We start from the raw sequence: 24,973 nt of genomic DNA on the forward strand, positions 1-24,973 counted from the left end.
CTTGACACTTGTTTCGCCCCTTCCCCTCCTTCCCCGAAATATATTTCTAGATACGTGCCTGATTGTGAGGTGAACGACGCAATGAAATTGAAACTTAAGTATAGTCATTATCTCCATGTTAAAATGTAGTTTAGTCTATCTTACCAATACAGAGATACATGAAAATAAAATAGATGATTGTTGGCTGAAACCCCCAGGACGGATCTACGATTATTGTCACATTAAAATTACATTCCGTTATAAATGCTCGAGCGTGGGAGACTCGAACGAGTACGAGCGAGCGAAAAGTGGTTCCATGCAGTACTCTAATTCTATGTACAGTAAAACCTCGTTAATCCGGATCCCGATAAGCCGGACTTCACTTAATCCGGACAAAAAAAACAACAAAAAAACAGAATGCAAGGTTTTAAATGTGGCTAGAAGTCAACAGGAGAACTTCCCAAAGAAAAGACAGTTAACCACTGATGAAATTCTGTTTCCCGCAGACTTTGTACTGTACAGTACAGTACTGTATATTGTATTTAGGCCTATGCCCTTTAAATACACCATAATAACCGTGTTTTGTTGCTATAAACTGAGTTTTAATGAACTTACTACTGTGCTCTTATAGGTTATTTCAGTTAATCCGGACTTTCGTTAAACCGGTCAAATTATCCCCCCATTTGTCGGAATTAACGAGGTTTTACTCTATTAGAATTGGCAAAGTAGGCAGTCAAATTTCCTTTTGCCAAAAATGCCTTTTTTTATCAGGCATATCAGTTGTACAGTGGGATCCATGAGTATTACCGTACAAATTGTCCATCACCATGTTTGTGCACTTCATTTGAACCAATAAGAGCTTCAAGAATTAAAAGAAAACTCAAAACAAGCTGTTGACAACTTCTGCACCAGCATACATAAAAATCCATCGCTTAAAAACACACAGGATGCAAGAGATAAATTAATGAAAGTAGTCATGGACAATTTGCACGGTAATACTCATGGAACCCACTGTACTTTCTTTAATGTTTTGGTTAGGATTTATAATACATTAGCAGAATGAAGCTGATATCGTGGTGTTCTAAATTCGATTGTGATAGTAGACAATATTCTGCACAAGGATATGTGTGAAGCAATGGTGTACCCAGGATTTCCTAAGGAAAAGGGGGTTACGAATACTTTTTATTACAATTAGTCAGCTAATTTTATCATCTTTTCATACCTTTGACGTTCTTCTTTTAGGAATATTGGGCCTAGGGTTGCGAGATTTCTAAAATAAAGAAAACGGGACATACTTATTATATAGGCATGGATATAGTTAAATTTATTTTTTATAACATTTTTATAAAAACTCAATATGCTGACCAATGCAGTAATTTAATTTTATTACAAAACATAAACTAAACGTAACGTTTCAACCTTATAGCAAGGTCTTCTTCAGACTCTGCACCAAGTACAAATGTAATAAGATACAAAAACAGGACGATTTATATACACAAACATTACTCCCCTCCAGACTATTATAATGGAAACAAGGCTTAATGGTGTTGTAATTGAACATTTTTAAACATTACAAAATCAATTGCTGTTTAAAGCATTGTTAATCCCTAATTTTTAACATTTTGACTAAATATATTAATATTTGAGTGATCTCTTGACATCCTTTAATAGGATATTTTTTTCCAATGCATTACTATAAAATTCAGAACATGACTTATTCTCATTCACTTATTATTTCTTTAGGTAAATACGGGACAAATGGGCGTCCTAAGAACATTTTCCGGGATACCGGGACATTTCTTTAAAAAAAGGGGACAGACAATCCCGTATATACGGGACGTCTGGCAACCCTAACTGGGCCAAAAGGGTGGTTATGACCCCAATCTACCCCCTGGGGCACGCCATCGGTGTGGAGAAGGAGAAACTTGCAGGTGGGGTAAATCCTAGGGTTGCCGTATTTTATAAATGAAAATCCGGGAAACTGCTGACCGGAAGCCTGTTTAGGGGAGGAGGGGTGTACCCTATAAAGTATTATTATTATGGACGGTCTCATTATCATATCTTTACACTTCTTAATAAAAGGAAATTCACTTCGAAGTTTATCATTAAACTTACACATCCTTTCCGGTGACATAATGAACTAAGCTGCTATCTCTCTCACAATGTCGAAACTTTATTTGAAAACTGCGGACTGAACAGAGCACTGACTGCTTACACATAGCAGTTTACTATGCAATAAAAGAGAGCCTTAATTGAAATTCAGCACTCCAAGCAGAAGGAAATAAAGGTAGTGTTGTAATTTTGGGATATTAAAAGGCACATAAGTCACCATCTGAGGTTTTCTGTTGCTTTTATCTAAGCCACACTGGATTAGTTAAAAAGAAAGTATAATTTTATATTAGACATGTGTTAAGATTCTAAACAGTGATTGATTTGGTTTATTTTACTTCTTTTCTACGACTTTTGACTATTCGGGAAGATGAGAATGAGTGATGTGATAAAATTTATGAATGGACATTCGCAAACGCAGAGGCCGGGATTCGAACCCGGGGCCCTGGCGTCGTAGCCTAAACAGTGGTGACAAAATACTGTCTGCATTTTTTTTATTGTGCTTTTTCCCATACAGCCTAGAATTATTGCAGGCAAATGCACTGATCGGCGCCATCGTGAAGTCAATGATCTCTGTTGTAACTCGATTATTGAAGGGCTCAGGTGTAAAACGTGGTGACACTTTGCTCATTTTTGAGTTGCAAAGTAAAATGTGCCATCCTTCAATTTTCGAGTGAAATTGCCATGTTATACAATTTGCATTGGGCTCAGTGAAACTGGTAAACACAACACGAAAACAGTATATCTACAGTATAGCTTCTAATAATATTTTTTCTTAATGAACTCAGAAATGACCACAATGTCACTTACCATGTTTTCCACCCGAGCTCTTGAATTGTATTATTGAGAGGGTACAGTTAGATTGTTTCGTAAAATGATAATTTAAAAATTACGTCAATGCATTTAAATAGAAATAATATTCACGGAAGTACAGTCCCACCCACCCGATTCCGGGAAACCGGTACAAATTATACCATTCCGGGACTGTCCCGGAAAATCCGGGACGTATAGCTACCCTAGTAAATCCTAATGAAGGCAGGGGGAGGCATTTTTTTCCGCTTTACGTCTCCAAGATGTATACATACTAAATATTTTAAAGGTATTTTGGAGCATTCTTTAAAGCCTAAATATGTGAAAATAAATTAGCCTAGCAATGCCTTGCCGCCAGTGCCGGATCTACAACCCGCAAAATTCCGCAGTGCGGGGGGGGGGGGGGGGGCGGAGACAAGTAAGCCTTTAGGGGGCCCCTCAGCCATTGACATAGTAGAGGGTTCGTTTATGCACATATACTCAGGGGTACAGAAGGTAATATACAATATACACAGGTAAAGGTAAAATTCCCTGTGCATGTAGCACCGTGCCATGAAGGCACATTTAGGATATGTGGAGGCAGGGCTCCACATATTTCCGATGCCGAACATCTTGGAGGTGATGTGATCAGCACCACGCTCCGGCCGCATTTACAACCCCCCCCCCAAACGGGTACCATTTGATTTGATGCTGGGTGGACCCTGGATCAGCTTCATGCGGGGACAAAGCCGGAAAAATTCCGACCTTAGATCAAATCAGGGTACTATTTCACGAGAAATGCTGTGGTGAAGGTTTCTTCAACCTATCTTTAATCAGGAAAGAGTTTTGTATGATTGTAATAAATGTAACATTCTACAGCTGTGAGCAAATAGTGTCATATATATATATATATATATATATATATATATATATATATATATATATATATATATATATATATATATATATATATATATATATATATATATATATCAAGTTCTAGTTTGACCCCCCTATAAGGGGCCCAATGAATATCTTCCAACATATTACATAACTTTTGCACACAGAAACTTCGCACACACATGTGGGGAATTACGCAGGATTCTGCTCTGAAATAGGCACAATCAAAAATGTGGGTCTCACTTAGTTTGAGGGTGTTTCTTGTGCTTGTGCGTTTTCTATTTCAGTATTTCCTTTTTCAAACTAACAATGAATTAAGGACAACGCATGGCATATTATGAATGAATATGTGCGAGAATAGAGGAAGAAGCATGGGAATACTGCAGTCTTCATGCTCTTGAATGAACCAGTCCATTGCAAAATAGGCTCCTTTGTTTCCCTTCGAAAATGTCAAAAATCCCTCGCCCAGACGAAAATTTTATCTTGGGCTTTCCTTTTTTATGTAAATATGTGTGAAGATATTAAACTCCTATAAAGATTGTAAGAATAAGTATTATAAACAGAATATGATAAAAAATTCTGTCAAAAGTTACATGTAAAGTATTATGTTGTATAATTACATAATCACAGTAGTGCAGTGATTTTTTTGTCCAGCTAATAAAGTTCGATGTACCTTGACATATATGCTTTGTTGTCAAAGACAGTTATTGCAATTACTATTCTTCAAAGGTTTATTCAACTGTATTAGGTTCCACCTTAAGGAAAAAAAAAATTGCGCCTCTTGCCGCAAACAGAAAGAAATATGTATTTATGCTTTACCTAGCTCTACCCACCCCCAACCTCTTAAGAAATCTAAGCCTATACAACATCACCCCCTTCCCATTAAAAAAAAAAATGAGTTGAATTCAATATGACGGCCATTAATATGGTGGACGTCCGTTTGGAACACACCAAGGTGGTCTCCCCTGAGCCTAACCTGTTTCTATCATGACCAATTGTACCCAGCCTAACTCCTTTACTTTTTATAGGGGGGTGTTAAGGGACTTTTGAATCACCCTGTAGGCCCTCGTATGTGAGTTTGTCAACATGAGATCAAGACTTACACACCCAGACATTATATATGTGTAATATATATATATATAATGTGTGTGTGTGTGTGAAGGTACGTAGAGGGGGGGCCTTTGGTAATATTTTGCGGGAGGCCCGAGATTTGTAAATCCCTACTGCTTGTCGCACATAGAACTGATTTCGGTCGTCGCCCCCACTCGCCAAGCATGAAATCCCACATCCACAATTGGCAACACTGCAAGGCAGGCAGCGCATGCGCGGTACAGTACTCACTAAAGAGTTTCACCTGAAGAGTTTCTGAAGAACGTCAACGTCAATATTTTGAGAGGGAGGGTAAAGAACGGAATGTTTCGGAAAGGGAAAACTCCCGAATTCTTGTTCCAAATTTGCCCCCACTTCATCAACATGTGAAACTCTTCTCAGGCGCAAGATTCTAATGCGATATAATAAAGGCTCATAGAAGTCCTCTTTTATACCTACGTGTCCTACATTTTAGCCTGATGTCTTGCGCTGGAAAGAATTTCATTAAGATCGTAAGTGTCCTGCATTTGAGCATAACATAATTTACTTTAAGAAAAAGATGGCTCCCTTCCCGGAGAAGTATCTTTGAAAACATGTGTAGCTTTATTGATTATGCAATAACCGGATTTCACGTAGCTGAAGTATGCGAAATATGTACATACATATGTCGTAGTCTCCGTCACTTCCTTCATTTGTTTTTAGGTTCTAATGTATATTTCTCGGAAATTCCGTTATGTCTGCTTGCTGGAATTGCTGACTTGTAGTCCTATACTATTCCCAGAAACAGCGGAGATTGAGGAATATGGGCAGTGACGCCAACTTGGCCCTGTGGGGCTTGGGCCAACCCAATAATTTGCCTGTTACCTTATTTCAGAAAAAAAAATTCATCAGTATACATTTATGAAATTCTCAACTTAATTAATGACGGCAAAATATTTCGTAATAATTTGCCATGAAAGCCAAGACGAAGGTGGAGGGATAACGTTGAGATGAACCTAAAGGAAATCGATAGGGATGGAAAAAGAGTATATAGATCTTGCTCAGGAGGGACAGATGGAAGGCCTGTGTTGCTGCAGCCATGAACCTTCGGGTTTAAGAAGGCTAGAGAGTTAGTTCTCTTATATGATACTTGTCAGTCTCCTATATTATTTACACTTTTCATGATCATATCGTTATTAGGAACGTAAGGAAGGGTAAGGGCTTATAACCAGGATCTATAGGCGTAGCTACGGGGTGTGCCTAGGCACACCCTAATGGGCTGATTTATCAAAGAGAATTAAAGACAGATATTTCAATAAGAGAGAAAATAAGCAGTAGTTTGTAAGAAGTTGAAAATGTCATTGCTTGGTACAAACGTGTGCATTATCGCTGATGAAACGAGTGTCTGTAGTTTTTCGATTTTTTTATGTCATTGGAGAAAGAAGATATTTACTGCATTCTACTCTGTACTACAGCGCTTTTGTTTTATACCTGTCACAAGCTGCACGTGTGAGAGAGCTTTCTCCAAGCTTGCCCAAGTTAAAACTAAATTAAGAGCAACTCAGAAGCAGGATAGATTGGAAGCCCTCCTCTTGCTATTTGTGGAACAGGAAAAGGCTTAGTCTATTGATGTAAATGAAGTTATTGATGAGTTTAAGAACATTGTACCTTTTGACAGACGTCTCTTGTTATAGATGACGTGTATTTTGATGTATTTGTTTGTAACATTTATGAACATTTTGTGTGTGTGTAATTTCTATGCAATTTGATTTTTTTCTACTACATACATTCAGAAATTTTCAACACTGTCATTTGGTGAATTTATATTCCTTTACAAACATCAGTGCTCTTAAAGAGCCAAGTGATTGTGTTGCAAAATATGTTGTTATAAAGGTACTTGTACAAACCTCATTTTTTTCTTTGTGCACACCCAAATACACTATCTACCAAAAAGTAATTGGGCACGTGTACAAAATGGTTGTCTGGTGGTGCGAACCCTGTTAGAACCTCGTGGAGACACCTCTTGCTGCTATAACAGCAGCCACTCTGTCAGGCATGCTCTGACTAGTTTGTGGAGGACGTCCATTGGAATGTGTCGCCATTCCTCTTGCAAGATCTCACTCAGTTGGACAATGGAATTTGGCCGCATCTCCCGAGACCTCACCCGTCAGTCCAATGCCTCCCAAAGGTTTTCTATGGGATTGAGATGAGGACTCTGTGCAAGCCAGACCAATCGGTGAACATTGTTGTCGGCATACCACTGCATAGTAGCCTCCGAAACATGCCACCTAACATTGTCATCCTGGAAGTAACAGGGGTCCATTTCGTAAAAACGCCACAAGGTTGGGAGCATTTCATTGTCTAGTGTTGTACAGTATGCCTGTGAGTTCATTGTGCCAGGAACAACCACCAGTGGTCACACTAAATGATACTAAATGATTCAAATTAGATACTAAATTAACCACCATCATAGGTGCCCAATTACTTTTTGGTAGATAGAGTTCTAGCTACGCCTATGACTATAGGCAGACAAGAATCACCGAAAAATACAAAATAGGTACTCAAAGTAATGAACATCACATCAACAGGTTTTTCATAATTTTCCAGGATTAGGCACTCAAAGCATTTAAACTAGGCAATTACAGGCAAAAATGGCCACTATAAAATGCACATCTCAGAAATGACTTTAAAGGGTTTTTAAATGTAATCACATTTAAAACTTCTAAAAGCCTACATTTTATTGGCAAGGAACAAAAAACATTCTCAGCCCGCTTAAGACACACATTATTGCACAAAATATTAAAACAAATTTCCGAATTCTGCCCACTCGGAGAGCGAACTGCACAACACGGATCTTTGTGATGTTTCATGTCTTAAAACAAGATTAAGCGGTGTTTACTTTTCTTGCTCGTTCGGCGCCACTTTCTTGACCACACGCTAGAATTTAGGAAGTTTGAACAAAATCGGAAAACAATTTGCAAGGGTGGAGAAGAATCAGCAACGAAAGAATGTAGAAGTCAACAATGTTCTTTTGTATCTTTCTGTTGGTTGATTTCACCTTGCATTATTTATTTATTGGTTTACACATATACCAGGTGGCGACGATTAGGGGCGGAGGGCAGTTGCCCCCCATTTTTTTTTTTTGCCACTTTCTGCCCCCACACATATTGCTAAACCTTCCCTACAAGTAAACTATCCTTGCCTCCATGGGAGTAACTTGAAACCTAACTTTGTGGAGGCAGAATCGACCCCCCCCCCCCAGTTTTGCAACCCAATCTCCGATACTGCATCTTTGAGGAAGTACGTTTCTTTCCATTTTCGGCGTATCACTGATATGGTACTCATTGGCGACACTAAAGGGAGGTCATGGTGGGTCATGGCCGCTCCAGAAAACGGCTAAACCCCCTTGCCCCTCATGTTTTGAACAAACTATATATAAAATCATCATTGTCCCTGTGTGCAGTATTTTATATAATAATTTTCGAACTCTGAATGCCTGTGTGTTCCACCATCTGCCATTCTAACTGGCGTAGCGCGGAGGAGAGGGCGGGGTCTTAAGGGGTCAGCTCGCAAAAATAAAAGATAAATGAAAACTATATATTTTTTTGGCATAGTATTCAATTGCCACACCATCTGAGTAGTTGCTTTTATTTGCTCGTGTTAGGTTTGTGATACAGTATTTTTAAAATGTGTTGTGCAATGTGCATAAGAACATGAAATAACTAAAAGAAAACTTTACGTGCCCGTAACAGCAAAAACAAACACCACTTCAAATGTTCTGGAGGGGGCTTCAACACTGAAGATATGGGAGTAAACTATAAAATAGTAAAATTAATGTTTATGCAGCAAAAATGAGACTGAGTTTAGCATCAATGTGGTGATTGTTTTCTTCCAATTTTGTATTTTTATTTTTACCACGGCTGTACTTGTAAATGAACCAGGAACTGGCGAGGTGATTTAGACAAAATTTAAGTTTCAGAAGTTTAAGAGTGGTTCTGCGAGAGCCCCGAAATCGTTAGTTCCGCCACTGATTCTAGCCCCCTCTTGCGCCCTTTTTATAAACGTTTCTTACATCGCTACGCGTGGCATTTCTTATAATTAATTAAAGAAAATGTTGTTACAGTGATGATCATTTTCAGTGATTATTTCTATCACACTGCTCATGTATGTACACCCACCGGCGAAATAAACAGTAGGCGAATTGCCCACCATCATTTTCATTCGGTCTGTATTACACAATGTGATGATAATGAATTGAAATAATGACGTCAATAAGCAGAGAACAATGCCTGCTTCGAACGAACATAGTTTCATTCCTTAAAACTACACAGGATGTAGAATAAAAAAAATAATGAAAATAGCTGTGGACAATTTGCCTACCATTATCTTTAACGTTGACTGTACAAAGCATATACGCTTACATATCACGGTATTTTTTAAAATTTTATTTATCTAACACCCTATGTTCTGAATCATTAGAAAGCACCTAAATTCTCCAATTTGTCGTTGAAAATACTTGAGATATTCATTTATTTGAAAAAGTTCTAGAAGTTGATGCCCTTAACGTATCATCATCAGTAAAAAGTAAGGGCATTCCTTCACGGCCAGTACTAGGGCGTGGTCATGACTTTTATACGTTACCTCGACTACCCGTACTAACGTTCCCCAAAATTTTACATTTTAGAGGGGGTGGGGTCGATTAAAATGCCAATTCCTCAATTATTACGATTAGATCTTTTTTTGCAAGCAATTGAATTTCTACAAAACTATGAAATGTACATTTTAGTTAATAAATTTAATACACAGAACAAAATAACTAAAAATCCACATGTTAAAAATGTCAATGTTACATGTCTGAACATGAAATTGGAAAAATGAGTTTGTTTTTTTTTAGTTTCTGTTTTAAGTCCATTATATGCACAGAAAAGCTATTCGGGACCTGACCTATAGTTTTAAGTGAGTAAAACCACTGTTCCTCCACCAGGTATCGAACCCGGGGGACCTTCCGATTACAATGCGATTAAGTTACCACTGCGCGCCATCGTGGAGACAATTAAAAAAATTAGTATCTTTTGCAAATAAAGTAATTGGTGATTGAAAATCTTTATCATATTTCACGGCATTCTTGTTACGCTGAAGGGTCTCAATGTTCATCTGAATCAAACTGTCCATGTGTTGAGTCACTTTCCCTCGAAATTTAAGGGAGACCTCCCCCCCTTGAGATATTTTGAGAAAAGTTCATGTAATTCCAATGCTGAAAATGTAGCGGGGGCATTCCAGCTATTACCTTCTCTATATGAAAGCCTAATGGCTTGCTCCGGTCACGTGACTAAGCGTCATCAACTGGAGGCGAGATAGCCGCCATGTTTGATTTGCTTCTTCGGAATCAATGTTGGATCTTTTTAGTGAATATGGAATTGTAATGCAAATTTAAGAACTGTAATCGAGTTTACATGACGTGTAAATATGCTTAAATGTGCGAGAGGTCTGGTGTATAAGTGTTGTGTGCTCAATTGCAGAGGCAATTATGATGAAAAAGGTAAGATTAACGTTCACATTTCTTCAGGATGATGTTGAAAATGAGATTTTTTTAGGGTAATTCCATGCGTTTCGGTCCATGCGAAAAGATACAAGTTAAGTAACAAAGGTTTTATGCTCATAAATAAATAAGAGTAATAGTTCATGATGTAAACATTGGATGTGTCCGGAATCTAATATACTCTTAAATGTGGTCATGTTTTATCTCTTGTCAACAATTTTCTTTACAAATAACAAATAATTTACCCTGAATTACAAACGTTGGTTAACTTTAAGATGCGTTGTTGTTTATGATTGCAAATTAATTTGTTTCAAGCTTTAGTCAACGTTTAAAATATTACGTTAGTGTCTACCAGCAGTTTGTTAGTGTAAATTTTATGCAAGTATTCGATAACATATTCATATGACTTCCACAAATTTTTAGTTTCAAAATATGCTTAATGAAAGAAAACTGGACAAAGTTGATAACATGTGTACATACATTTTTATTTTACCCCGCTTTATGCTTCTTTAGGCTAATCGGAGGCTAATGGAAGCCATGTTGTGCATTCAAATACAAGGGTACGATGTGTAGCAAGAACTTCGATGAAAGAAATATTCGTGTGTAAAATTATCCAAGAATATACACAAATGTTTTCACACAGAAAGCATTTTGTTACCTAGCTATGTTAATATGAACTAAAAAATGTATTAAATGTTATAAAACTGTTTCATGTGAACTGCTTTTTATTTTTTGTCTTTGTGAAGATTCGATGTTCGTATCTGATTATTAAATCAGTGATAACGTTTATTGTTTCATAATTTATTAATACTCTTCACGATTTTATTAACAGAGTGTAAAAACAGTGTAAGGAAATATTCCAAATGTTTATTTCTCAAGTGATCGCTAAAATCAAAATATTAATCTGCTTTTTTCTTTCAATGAGAATGTTAGAAACTCTAGTTATTGTCACAGATCTTACTAACGACAATGGAAAGATTCAATTTGTGTATTATATTTTGTTCAATAAAGTCAATAGGGTCGAACTTACAATGTGACAAAAGATTTAGGTTTAGACCTTATACACAGAAATGTAACATTGTCCTTGTACCAATTTCTTTTGCTGCAAGGATATATAAATTAAGTTATTGTATTGAGATTGTATAGCTACACAGAATATCTGCATTATCTGGTTGATTAATTTTGGGTAAAGCTAAAGCAATTTAATTGATTAGGTAACTTGGAAAGTTTGAGGTCAACCTAACATGCGGGACTTTGATTTAATCAATTGATTTTTACATACATAAGTTCATACAAAAGCGGTTACGAATTTAACTGTAGCTGACAAATATTCCAAATAATATTTTTCAAAGATATACAATGTTTAAATATTTCCGCCAGGAAGTTTCTAACGGTTTTCAACCCATTTTTTGTGCTATGGTAGGATTTTTTATGGTGCCCGTAGTGACTTCCTGAATGAAAATTTTGGTGTAAATATTCAATATTCTACTTTTTCTTCTAATTATATATTATATTAACTTCATAAAAGAAATAAATATACCTTAATTCTCTGATAAAAATACTACAAGGGGTTTACAGCGTTAAGACGATCGCCTCCAGATGATGACGTCTTGACTGAGCGCTGTGGCCTGAACCTCAAGATGGTCTTGTTCCAGCGTTACGTGAGTGACATTTTGCACGCAAAATTTAAGGTACTACACAAGAGATTGGATGAAAATATTGATAATGAACCGATTTCATAGACTTATGAAGTACTTTATGTGTGTGCTAACAAATGTGGAAAATTGAGTATGATGGCATAGGTTGAATGCATGAAAAGCATTAACAAAAGTGCGTTATGGGTGTGACACTTTAAAAATATAGTTATATTTGACTTCATTTGTCTGTGAAGCATATAGACTGCAGATGCTAGTAACTTTTATTGATGAAATGTGCAAATTATATGCATTCACAAACATCTAAACCTTCATGCAATTTAAAACAATGATAATTCTCATATTAATTCATTTTGTTATTAACATGGAGTAGGACCACTTTTCGTGGAATTGTCCAGTCGATATTTTTTTGCAAATTATATTGTTTTCTTTGTTTTCAGGCCGCTAGTTACAGCAATTAACTACCATGTATAACAAAATAACGTGAGAATGTTTTCACCAAGATATGAAATGTTACTCAGCCCCCCTCAGTGCGGACAGCCTTGGTGTAAATGCAGATTGCAGTCTTGTGAAATAATGCTTCATTACAATGACGCATTGTGGACAACGTAGCGCGCTTCTAAATGCCAGTCATTGTATTATTTGTTGCATATTGTGCACATTGCAAGCACTACAAAGGATGAATGTATCTAAGGAATGCAAGTGCAGCACCTTGCAGTCGTATATTTGTATCATATCTTGCATTTTTTTTAACCTGGTGGGATATTTTCTCGTGTGAAAGGGGAATTTCCCTCTTGGAGGAGGGAAAAAATATCGAGGTCGACGGGCGGGCACACGATCTCGGGACATTCCCGATTTTCTGACAACACAAACCGTGGAACGCCAGCCCCTGCTTTCGCAGCAAACTTGATCGTTACAAGCCAGGTGAAAAGGTCGTTCATATCAAAGGTCTATTTATCATGTTTCCGAAGCTGTTGCCAAGCTCGGAAGCGAAACATTGTCTTTCGTGATTTTAGTTTCGGCTGAACAGTTCCTTCTCTTGTGTGCGACGAATGAATTGTTCGTCAACTCTGTGATGCCCAATGACTGGTTGGTGAGTGCATTTTCGGCTCGTTCCTCTTGTATGAGGGATAAGTAGATTTTGTTTAAAAAATGTGTCCATTTTCATTAATTTTGCTGTGAATTAAGCCGTTGTAGTTTATTTCGGTAGTCGAAATTAGAGATATATCATTACTTAATTACAATTATTATTATAGTATTGCAATTATTATCATTACTATATTGTTGCTGTTGGCGATCATTACTATATTGTTGCTGTTAGCGAAAACAGTAATACTAAACTATATATAGAATAATTCAATATTTAAAAAATATAGTATCGTTTTTTTTTTAATCAAGACTCAATTCTCAGGGGTTTTTACACCATACCAGTTCCACTTTAAATTACTGTTCGTCCCAAGTAGCCTAGCTGTACTTAAAGTAATTAATATTAACGTTCATCATGTTATAGATCATTATTGATCTTACTAATTAAATTGCTTTGAAAATGAACCCAACATGAATGTGCACCGTTTTTGTCTTGGGTAATTCGATAGAATTCCATTGAAAAGAATTGTGTGTTCAACAAATTACCACGATCTAAGGCACCAAAGGTTCCAGGTTTTAGTCGTGGCGTATGTGTCTCGCCAATTTCATCCAATCATTCATTCTTATTTATTTTTCGTCGTAATTAACAAAACTGGCAGAATATTTAAATAAAATTAGAATATACAACAAATTTACAAGTGTGTATGTGTGTGTAATCGTGCGTGCTAAGAAACCAGCTGAATGCCGAAATAACGGGACCGAATCTATACGGGAGTTCCCCGCTTACTATGGAAAGTCGTCTGCTATCCAGCTGAACGTTTGAGAGGGACCTAACAACTTTTCGTGGTGCGGGGAGCAGGTAAGTGCAGTCCTTGGTTCCTTCTCCATTTGTGAGGGAATTCCTTGACTTGCGGAAATTATGCATGACCTACTTTCAACGGGAGTTCTGCGTGAATTTTCTTCACGCATGTGAAAAAGTGCGTCACCTAGTGAAATCAAGTCCTAGGTAATCTACACTCCTCACAAAAGTTTGGAATATTGTTATTTTAGGAAATTTGGAATATTTATGTTAGGCAATAGGTGATAGGCACGGTGGCATATGTCGGCGAAAATACAGGAATGAACGTCCATCAGACAGATACCATGTGTTGTTGCATTCCAAGCCTCTAATGTAATAATATTCCAAACTTTTTGTGAGGAGTGTAGAAATGTATGTACTAGTAGATTCTAATGCACGTCTATGTGTATCACGGTTGGTTTCCTTTTATCATTAAGGAAGCAGAAAATATTGTTAAAAAAAATCTGTGTTGCTGGTTGCGGAACAAATTCAAATTGCCAAATTGTCCGTAACTACAATAGTAATCCCAATATTGTGCCTATTTCTGTTAGCAGTAACAGACCCATTAATAATCCCCTCAACACTACAAATATAGAGACATATATAACCTGAAGTAGCACAACCCTAATAATTATTAGTATATTTTCAATAATTCTATTCAACAATTCAGTAGGGCTACTCCCATGTAACGTAACTGCTACCTTGAGGCCATAAAGCTTATAAATATATATGTAAAATATCTTGCTTTCAGAACACTGATTACATATTTTAAGAAAGACATTTCGAAAATAGTGCCAAATTTAATGAAAATGTTTTGTAAAGAATTTACTGTAATGTTAAGTCGGCAAAAAACAGCCTATTACTACGGCTATGTTTCCCTAAGTATCGCAGCTGTAGGTTATTAAATAAACGCTATAGAAAACATTGTATTAGCCATACGAGTTAATTCTCCTTCAGTTGTCTAAAAATAGGACAATTTCTAAGTTTTGTTGAAGGTGGATAGCTCATAGCCACTGTACTTAATTTATTTCCTTTTTATCAGACATTAAATTTGCATAATTTTATGTGCCTTCTGTCTTTATTATCAATTAATATTTTACCATAAAATTTCTTACACATTTTAACTATTACGATCAACTTACTTCGAAGGAAATACTTTATAAACCTTTTTAAACCTTTCGAGAAAGGCATCATCTCCAGGAAGGTATCAACTCGGGGCAAGCCCCGCTACACCTACCGACCCGTTGGGTGAGAATGAGTCAAGGCAAGGACTTTATTAAACCTTTTCCTGATCCCCCCCAAAATAGACAATAGTTAGGCTGGAGAGTTCGATGAACTAACCGATCTGTAACTACACACAGATAATGCTTAGGCTGGAGAACTATATGAAACGCTAAGAAACGGACTCGTAAATTTACGATTTTGTAACATCTGGGTTACATGAAGGTTATTGTGGGTTGGTTGGATTGTCCCACAGCCGCTACGTCCCCATCTGATCTTAATTTTTTTGCTTGTTCTCTATTTGTTTACAAGAAGCTTGAGGCTTTTGTAGTTCGTTATCAGTTGCTTTTGTTCACAGTAGATAACAGAATGTACAGTACTGTGTCGTCGACATCACGATCAAAACAGCTTACTCGAACAGAGGTCAGGCCTCTCCGTAACTTTCCAGAATGTCGGAATCTTAAATCAGAGCCGTGGAAACATTGGCTGGCGCAATTCACCCATAAACGCGCTCATACGTACAAGTTTTGTATTTCAACATGTTCTTTTTCTCATTTTTATCAATCTGCAATACAATAAAAACGTTGAAAATTAATAAAATTATAGGAATTGTTGTTTAAATGTTTTATTGAAGCGCTCGGGTGTAAAACATATTAAGTGACATTTTGGTCATTTTTGAGTTTGAGTTTGAGTTACAAAGTAAAATATGCCATCCTTCAATTTTCGAGTGAAATTACCAGGTCATACAATTTGCATTGGAATCAATGAAGCCTTCTGAAATTAGTAAACTCAACAGGAAAACAGTATAGCTTCTAATAAACTATTTTCTTAATTAACTCAGAAATGACCACAATGTCACTTACCATGTTTTACACCCGAACCCTTCAATTATAATTCGCATTTGCGAAATACTTAAGCTTGTAAGTAATATTTACCCAGCGCACGTCTTAACCGTTTTTTCTTTCTTGTTTTTATCAATTGCGTATTACAATAAAAATGTTCAAACTTGATAAAAGTACTTTCATCTATAAAGGTATTATTTAATATGCTTTGAAACAATTACAATTCGGACTTGAGAAGCAATTTTCCTTATGGTCAAAGTTTACCCAGCCCGCAGGGGGTAAAATTTACCCAGCGCGCATCCTGCCGGATTAAAGCTCCCCTGGCACAGTGTGGTTGAAAACAGGATAGTCATTTTTAATGGTTTCAAGTATAATGGCAAATTGGCACAGTCGGAAGTTATTTCGCACACTATACGGAAATTCTTTATTAAAAAAAAAAACAAAAAAAAAACGAGTTTCTTGTTACAGTACACCTTGGAAAGGGCGTACCGACCGGTGGGCGCAAGAACACAACGAGAGGGTGGCAGAGGGCTGGAATATTTTCTGGGGTTCTGTCACATTTACCCTACACCTAAATATACAAAAAGTGCATACGTGGGCTAAACGAGTCCGGGCAATTGCGACCACATTCAAACTAACCCACCTTCCCATTTTTTTTTTTGTTCAGTCTAAAATGAAAATTCTCAGAATTGCGATCTCAAGCCTGAACTCTTCTTCCCTCCCCCTTACCACATATAAACTCTTAATCAGTGTTTTTTATCTCCCTGAAAACCACCTTCACTCGTTGGTTGTTTTTTTTTATCACAGCGCTCTACAATGCCACGGGTCCTGGTTCGAATCCCTGCTTGGGTATGAGTGTTCTTTGAGTGTCCTTTCATCATATCAGCACTCAGGCCCGATGTAACATCTGGGGTAAGTTGAGCTTAGAGTGAAGATTGCAATGGTTCATGAATAGAGTGGGTGGCGTTGGGAATTCCAGTTTGTTTGCACCCAAGGTCGGTCGAGGGTCACAATTGTCTGCATTTTTATCTTGATCGAAAATGTCCGCGGTCGCAATTGTTCTAATCTATGGCTAAAAGAGCATTTATCTATTCAATTTTCTTTGTTTGCGTTCACGGCAGAATGGCGTGTGGTGCCCCAAACAGTGACAATGCATGCTGATACAAAGTTTCATTGTCACTGTGGGGCCAGTCAGTCCCTCGTGTATGGTGTTTAGCTTGCTACAACTTTATTTTCCGCCTTGTTTTACAGAAAAAACTTTATTTTCGGCCCTTTTTTTTTTTTACAGGAAAAGATTTCTTTTCGGCCTTCTTTTACAGCAAAAACTTTTATTTTCCACCTTCTTTCACAGTTTCCAGATGTTCTAATTTCAAGTTGTTGCTCGTTTAAATGTACAGTCACGGACACTGCCGGCTTGTAACGATTCTATTGAAAGTTAATGTTTTCATTACAAGCCGGCAGTGTCCGTGACTGTACCTTATAATCGTAGACGTTCGCACATCCTCCGATTAGGGGTTGATGAAAGTTTAACCGAGGAAAGAGGAACTGCATTTACAAACCTCTGCACTGATGTCTACAAAGCAGCGGCGTCTTAAACTTGACGCCCAATGGAGACGCCGGAAGCGGTGCAACAGAACGGAACAGTTTCGCTTCCGGCGTCTAAGTGGGCGATGATCCTTAACATCACCTGCAGACTTCTAGCCAGAAATTCCGTGCTTCGGTTCCACACGTTTCCCTGTAGTAAGCGTTACACAATTTGATTTCAATAGAAGCAGACAACAGAAGTTCTGTTGCCGGATATTTCCGTGTTTCGCCGCGCCCCAGTGGACGTCAAGCTTTAGAGGTAGTCCGGACCTCAGGATTTTTTTTCGGGGGGAGCTGGAATTGTAAAGGTGAATTGTAGATATCTGATTTCTGGGAGGGGGGAGGCACACACAATAAGGCAATCGGGGTCATATTTACCAGCTGCCTGCAGTCTCCTATCACTCCTTGCTTTCGTTTTGAAGCCAGTGGGCGGAGCGTATGGTGTGAGCAAGATGGCCGTATGCTGCCGCCCGCATCTACTTCAACCAATGACTTCACAGCATGGCCGTATTTAGAGGGGTGATTCTAGGTTTCACCCCCCTCCCCCGAAACTTCGGACATGTTGGATTAATGGAAGTTCATAAACCAAAATCTGTAACTCATTTTCAAAATTTTTTTCGAAGCATCACAAAAATACAAAGAGACAATATTGAAACGATCCATCTATAATTTTCATACATTTGGAATTCTGAAACTTGAGTGAAACAGCATTTATTCTCGAAATCGCAGCCCACCGGCGACCCATCCATTTCCTCTTTCCAGTGTTGTTCCTGCGTCACAAGGAATATAGACTGAAAATTTCCTCATGATTGTCCCAAAATTCCCTTTCCAACTTTTAAATTCCCTGTCCGATAAAGTCGATCCCCCTTGATAGGAGTTCAAATGTAGGATCTCCAGTTTCGTAGCGCATTACATTTGCGATTGAGGTTACAATCCATGCACCACGCTGTCAAACAACAAAAACTTTTGACTAAAATTTCTATCTAACTTTTAAAGCTTTTTCTAAAAGGTATCTAAAATTTAATAACAAAGTATAATAATTGTGCATTTCAGTACACACTGTATGAAACGTAAAAAAAAGCCTTGTGCTGGATATTCACTCATCTGCTGCATTGAGTAAGGCCCCTCAAGGATATAACAATAATAATAATTATTATTATAATAATTATTAGTATTATTATGGAAAATAATTGTTTTATTAAATTTTAATTATTATTGTATAATTGTTGTTATTATTTCTATTATTCAAATTTCTGGCAACACCCATGAGAACAATTATGAATTAACCCCTCCCGAATTTTTTTCCTGCCTACGGCCATGCTTCACAGATAGAAGAACATCGCATCGGCTGCTGCAAGCGCACGCCGGCTGGGAGGAGCATGGAAGTAGGCTACAACTACAAAAGCAAACTCGAGGTTTACGTTACACTTAAATACTACAAAACAAACTATAACTAGCTGTATTTGCTTATGGAATATTATTCGTTCAGGTTTCCTGTCGCTTCTGTTAGTACAGCCGTGTGTTGAGCAGGCACCATTGCTTCCTAAAACTTATTCAACAAAATGCCATGCTTTCTTACGGCGTCTTCGAATGTTTTGGTCTGACTTCTCGGGTTCTGTCCCGTGACCCGGCTTCAGAAAAATCGCGCGATGCTTGCTCCTTCCCCTTTCTTACCTCAATGATATTTACCACTCTTATTTTTCCCAGAGTTCTTCACTGCTTTTATTTGAAAATGTTGATTTTCTCAGTTTCGGAAGGGACTGTAACCTCATCGATAGCAGGACAATTGCGATGAACACAAGTGAAAGGGCGGGTGGACAATTGCGATAACATTTTAAATCTTCTATCAAATTGAAGGATGACTTAACATCCCATATAATACCTGTAACAAGATAATTATGTGAAATATTTATATTTTCGGCTGGGAATTTGGTTCAATCCAGTTTTGAACATGGGCTAGAGCCAACAGACACCTTTTGAAGTCCTCATAGTGCGAAGACACTTTCAAACTCTTTCCAACGTCACGGTTATTTCTTTTCTGACCTTCTAGATTGAGTTTCTTCAGCATGTACTTGATGTTTATGTCTTCTGCTTGGCTCTTGAGGCAGGCCAGAACATCATGAATTTTTGGATGGGTCTTCCAAGCCACCTATTTATTTTGTTGTTCCAACCTTCCACAGCATTATTAGTTCTGTGGCGCCTTTGATTATGTCCTGGTCGTCGGAATTGTCCTACCATTAATTTGTAAAATGATCACCACCGTCAAAATCATCGCAATTGTCCTAGATTCAACCTCATCAGCCCCCCTGTGCTTACCTGGGGTCAGAACCTCCCCGAAAATTTCAATCCTGTGTACATTTAGTGTAAATTCAGGCGTAATTATATACATATTATTTATACCTCTGATACTGAAATGAAACTCCAGTTTACTCCATGTGAAGTCGTATCTAAACAAAAGCCACGGCTTTCTGTAAGCTAAAAGTACTTGACACACGCTATTGTGAATTGAAAGCACATATTTACAAACATTGGATAGCATATGAAACACATTTGGTTCAGCATTAGAGCGAACTTCTACAGTCTTAAGAAAATATGTTAGCATTCCTTCAGTTAGTACAAGTGTTTCAAACACCCCCACTTTGTCAGTGACACATCCAATTTCATGAGAAATAAATAATGCCTCCTTTCGTTGCTTGAAATGTTCGTAGGCGGGGAATATTGTTTACTAAGTGCATCCCGTGCGCAAACCTATGTTTACAGTCATTATACAGTGGCGCAACCACAGGGGGTGCAGGGGCAGGCATTGCCCCCCCCCCCAACCTTGGTCGAAAATGAGTTGTAGGGGGTCAAGTGCAGTACACCATCGGGGAGGCACAAAAGTTGTAAATTATATAATGCCATTTAGTTCCGTGAAATTATTAATATTGATTTCAGCCTGCAAAAAATGTCTTGCTGGCTTCGCTCGCAATTTATGTTTGTTCGTTGTAATGTATTGTAAATGACCAGACAGAGAAATAACACTTGTCTTAATTGATTTTGTTTTAAATGCATGAACAATTGTTTTGAGGAAAGGGAGGGTCCACATTTGAGAGACAATTTATGTAATTTTTTCTGTTGGTTTATTGCGAGATGGATGTATTGATTGTGTAATGTATTTAAATAATATATGCTGTATATAATATTTATTAAAGAAACTTTGAATACGTACACAATTTAGTGTGCACGGCTTGGGCATGGATGTTTGCGAGTATCCATTCATAATTTTCGTCATGCCATTCATTCATCCCCATCTTCGAAAATTAGCCAAAAGTAGCACAAGAAGCGAAGTAAAATAAAGCATATCAATAATAACAATAATAATAATGTTATATTATTTTTATTAACATTATTATTAAATTATTATTGGTACGTGATTTATCCTGGTACTTGCCCCCCCCCCCAGACAGAAAATCGTGGTTGCTCCTCTGTCATTATATTTTGTTTACTGCAAAGGGGGAAATGCCCCCTACCCCTGTAGCTGTAGGAGTGTGTGCTCCTCTTGTAAGCTGAGGGTATGACAGTGTCATTGGCGTATTGTCCATATTACTGTGTTACTGCCGATAAACCAACCTTTTGTTATATTTTTATACATAGCTTTAATTTCTGACAGTGCAGAAAACAGACAATTAATCTTGGGCATCGGCAGAAATATTTTGTGGGGAGCTCGAGCCGTTGATACAAAATTGAATATAACATTTACATTAATAATAAACTAATAATAGCTATAAATAATGTTTGTGCAAAACTGTTACAATCATGATTCTACCTCTGGAAAGAGACTTCTAACCGATACACCAGAGAAGTGAATATCTAATTTATTTACACTGCACACCCCTTATTATTTTGAAATGCTTAATTATACTACTTTATTATTCATTGTTACGCTTCGTTCAAGGAAAAGCTTTGGATGTTAAGGGCAGATTTGAGTCATTAAGACATCTCAAGTAAAAACATTTTTCTGGAATTTTGCGAACTCGCAGGCAGAATTAGATTTAACAAAGAACACTTGTTCAGGATAGCTACAATTCCTGAGTTTATTGCTTTCTTTCCTATTTAAAATTCGCTCTTCCGTCCTGACGCCGATGGAATAAGCCCACCTCCTTGGTGTAGTGGTTAGCACAGCGCGCTACGACGCCAGGGGTACCGGGTTGCAACCCCGGCCAGACCATGGGACGCACACGCATGAGTGTTCTCTGGGAGTACCTGTTATCAATTTCACCATATCACCACTCATCCTCATCGTTGCGATCAGCCAAAAGTAGCAGGAAAGCGACGCCTAATAGAATTTTGAAAATACGCGCAAAACTTGTAAGGAAACAGTCCAGCAATCCTTGAATCATATGAATTGGCTTGGCTTGCTGTTTTCATCCGTTTATGTTTGTAGAGAGCTACACGTAGATAAATATATAAATAAAACTTGTAATTGAATTTAGATGTTAATTTTCAATCGGAAATCCTGTAGCTGGTAGCTGTTGCCCAACATCCTTGGTTGGCAACCTCTCTTCTTTTTTCAGGTGTGTTGGTTAGTGCTGCCATCTGGAAGAAAATTTTGGTAGTAGATGGCTAACAAAACAAATGAACAATTTTATCGTATGGAGTTTTTGGCTTGTAAACGAAATTAGTTTGTGAAGTTGTGGTCGTCGATGTTAATATTCTTCACCGACAGTTTTTATTTTCGATTCGAGAGGTGACAACATTAACGTGGATATTCCGTGAACATGAAGTTATGTCACGATTTTTTTCAAACTGAAGTTGAATGTGATACGCGATCTAAAAGTTATGTTCAGTGGCGTTAAAGTGCTGGAAATGTTTTCCTGTAGAGTGAACCATTCATCACTATGTTCTATTGTAAGATCTACTTGAAACCCAGATTAATTGGTGATTATATTCTTACCCAAATAGCAGGATTAGTACAAGGCTTAAAGTGTAAACACTGACCAACATGAAACTTGGGTTTTACTGTACGATCATATTTCGATAGTGTGTGCAACGTATTATGTGAAGATGGATCAGTTACGTGACAATACCGTGTGTAGTAGTAAGGTGCACGTATAAGAATGGACAATTTTGTAAAAATGGATGCTGTTGCAGAGAATAGTATGTGGCCCAGATGTCGGACAGCAAGGTCTTATATGCAAGAAAATGGCAGTTTCTCTTTTCTAGATGAAGCAAGAAGGGTCGAATTACGAGCAACATGCGCAGCAATCCGCGAATCATCATCCATGATCAGTAGAGATACAGAATTAGTTTCGCGAAGATTGGAACTTGCACAACGGTGCACTAGAATGCTGATGATGGTGAGTCCAGTTTATTGTTATTGATTTTCAAATTCACTTGCATATATTTGATATTACCTTGAATTTCGATCGTGATAATGTTCTTAAGAATTCCAAAATTGATAGAATAAATTGAGGGAGAGCTTTGCTATTTTTAACTTGTTTACCTTGAGCCTAAGGTAGTGAGCATGACGGAAAATTCGGAAAGCTTTACATGTGTCAGTGTTGCCAACTTTTTGTTTATTTTGAAACGAGAGGGGAAAATTGAGAGACGAAAATCCCTCCTCCGCTTTTTGTTCTTTGTAGACCTGACATCAATAACACGGACCACCAAACAGGAGGGACAGTGGCAGTGGCGCAGGAAGGGGGGGGGTACAGGGGTACATTGTACCCTCCTAAATTTTGAAGGGAGGTACTGTACCCCTCTAAATCCGTAAATCGAGTTGTACCCCCCCTTGGTAATTTGACAGCAGACGCAAGGTGCTACTGTTAAAAGAACCTATTTTCAGTTCGCCCAATAAAAAAGTCTATATTGTTTATAACTTACAAACATTATCTTCCTTACCACAGAAGTTCAAACCATTCTAAACTTATTCTACTATTGAGGGACCACAAGGAAAAAACCTTGGACGAAAACTCCCCGCGCAACTTTCCCTTCTTCCGTTCAGCTCGGGCCATAAGGAAGCATGGTCCACTCACCCCTCCCCTCCTCCCGAGAGTACGGTTCACAGGAGTCGCGGGTGTGCGCAGGTTGTTTTGCGTGTGGTTCCACTATACATTGTGGTTGCTACTACAGATCGACCACAAGGAAAATACCTTGGGACGAAAAGTCCCCGCGCAGCTTTCCCTCCTTCCCTTCACATCGGCCCATAAGGAAGCATGGTCCACTCTCCCCCTCCTAACTCGCGGGGGTACGGTGCACAGAGTCGCGGGTCTGCGCAGGTTGTTTTGCTCGTGGTTCCACTATAGTTAGTTCATTGACCCAAGTTCTTGGAAACCTCTTTAAGGAGATGAAAATTGTTTAAAATGTGTGTGGAACGATGGAATCAGATTTGCTCTCAGAAAATCACGCTGCAGACGAATGCTCCTTTGCGTAGGGGGGGGGGGGGGGTACACTTTTCTAAAGAAATGGTTGCGGTAATTCGAAGATAAGATACAAATCTTCATCGGAAGGGTATATACTACAGACCAACTTGGGGCGTACAATGTACTGCTGTACCTCATCCATATTTTTCATAACTTTGTAAGGGGGCGTTCCGAAAACTATACTTAAACCTAAATATTAAGAGAGTCCCGATTAGCCTATCTGAGCATGAAGTGAATCTAGAACATGTTTTAATGACTTCCGAGTGAAAACAGAAACAAAAATTAACACAAACAAGAACGAGAAGGACCTCGCCACACAGGAGACGAGATGAGGCTGTGACAATTTTCGACTCATCTCATCGCGATATCATTCCTGGGTGAAATGAATTTTTTCCTACACATTTAAACAAGGTGCAATTTGCGATATTATAAGGGGGATTATTTTTACCTATGTATTAGATTGACTTATAATTGGACATTAATTGCTTAAAATCTAATTTTGGTATCGAATGCAACACAAACACAATGCCATTTTAAGTTAAACCCTAAAGTCAATCTGTAAGAAAACTACATCAGTCAGATGAATGCACGAGATAAATGAAACTCACTGCAGGTTCTATTGCTAGATTTTGGACTGGATTCGCAAGGTCTTTTAGTGAGATGAGAATGTTTGATTGATTTGTATGGTTTATTTTACTTCGCATTTCTGCCACTTTTGGCTAATCGCAAAGATGAGGATGGACGATGATATCATGAAATTGATGAACACTCACATGCCCAACCTGGGACCTCTGGCGTCAAAGCGCGCTAAGCTAACCCCTCCGCCACGGAGGCTGGCGAGGTGGGAATGTGTTTTGGATTTTCTTTGTAGATGCGAAAATCTTAACTGTGACGCGCACATGCTTTTGCTTACATTAAAGTTTACCTTTTCACATAAACGAGAAATTGACATGTCACCCTAA

The 24,973-nt window shown here is 38.0% G+C and overlaps 1 protein-coding gene across 3 annotated transcripts in view; it reads left to right on the top strand.

Annotated features, from left to right (window-relative positions):
* LOC146003999 (uncharacterized) overlaps positions 1 to 24,973 on the top strand; it is a 133,049-nt gene that overhangs the window by 54,886 nt on the left and 53,190 nt on the right. The window contains exon 1 of one of the 3 annotated variants that reach the window (XM_083142549.1): positions 12,925 to 13,132. The exons of 1 other annotated variant lie outside the window; for it this stretch is intronic. In XM_083142549.1, the coding sequence (XP_082998675.1) occupies positions 13,115 to 13,132 (18 nt within the window). In that variant the 5' untranslated portion in view covers positions 12,925 to 13,114. Of the gene's footprint in view, positions 1 to 12,924; positions 13,133 to 22,215; positions 22,947 to 24,973 lie in introns of those variants that run through there. One more of the 3 variants, XM_083142546.1, reaches the window with a different exon arrangement.

This window comes from Lepisma saccharinum, chromosome 21 (genome assembly GCF_977018435.1).
Source record: "Lepisma saccharinum chromosome 21, izLepSacc3.1, whole genome shotgun sequence".
In the NCBI taxonomy this organism is placed as follows: Eukaryota; Metazoa; Arthropoda; class Insecta; order Zygentoma; family Lepismatidae; genus Lepisma; species Lepisma saccharinum.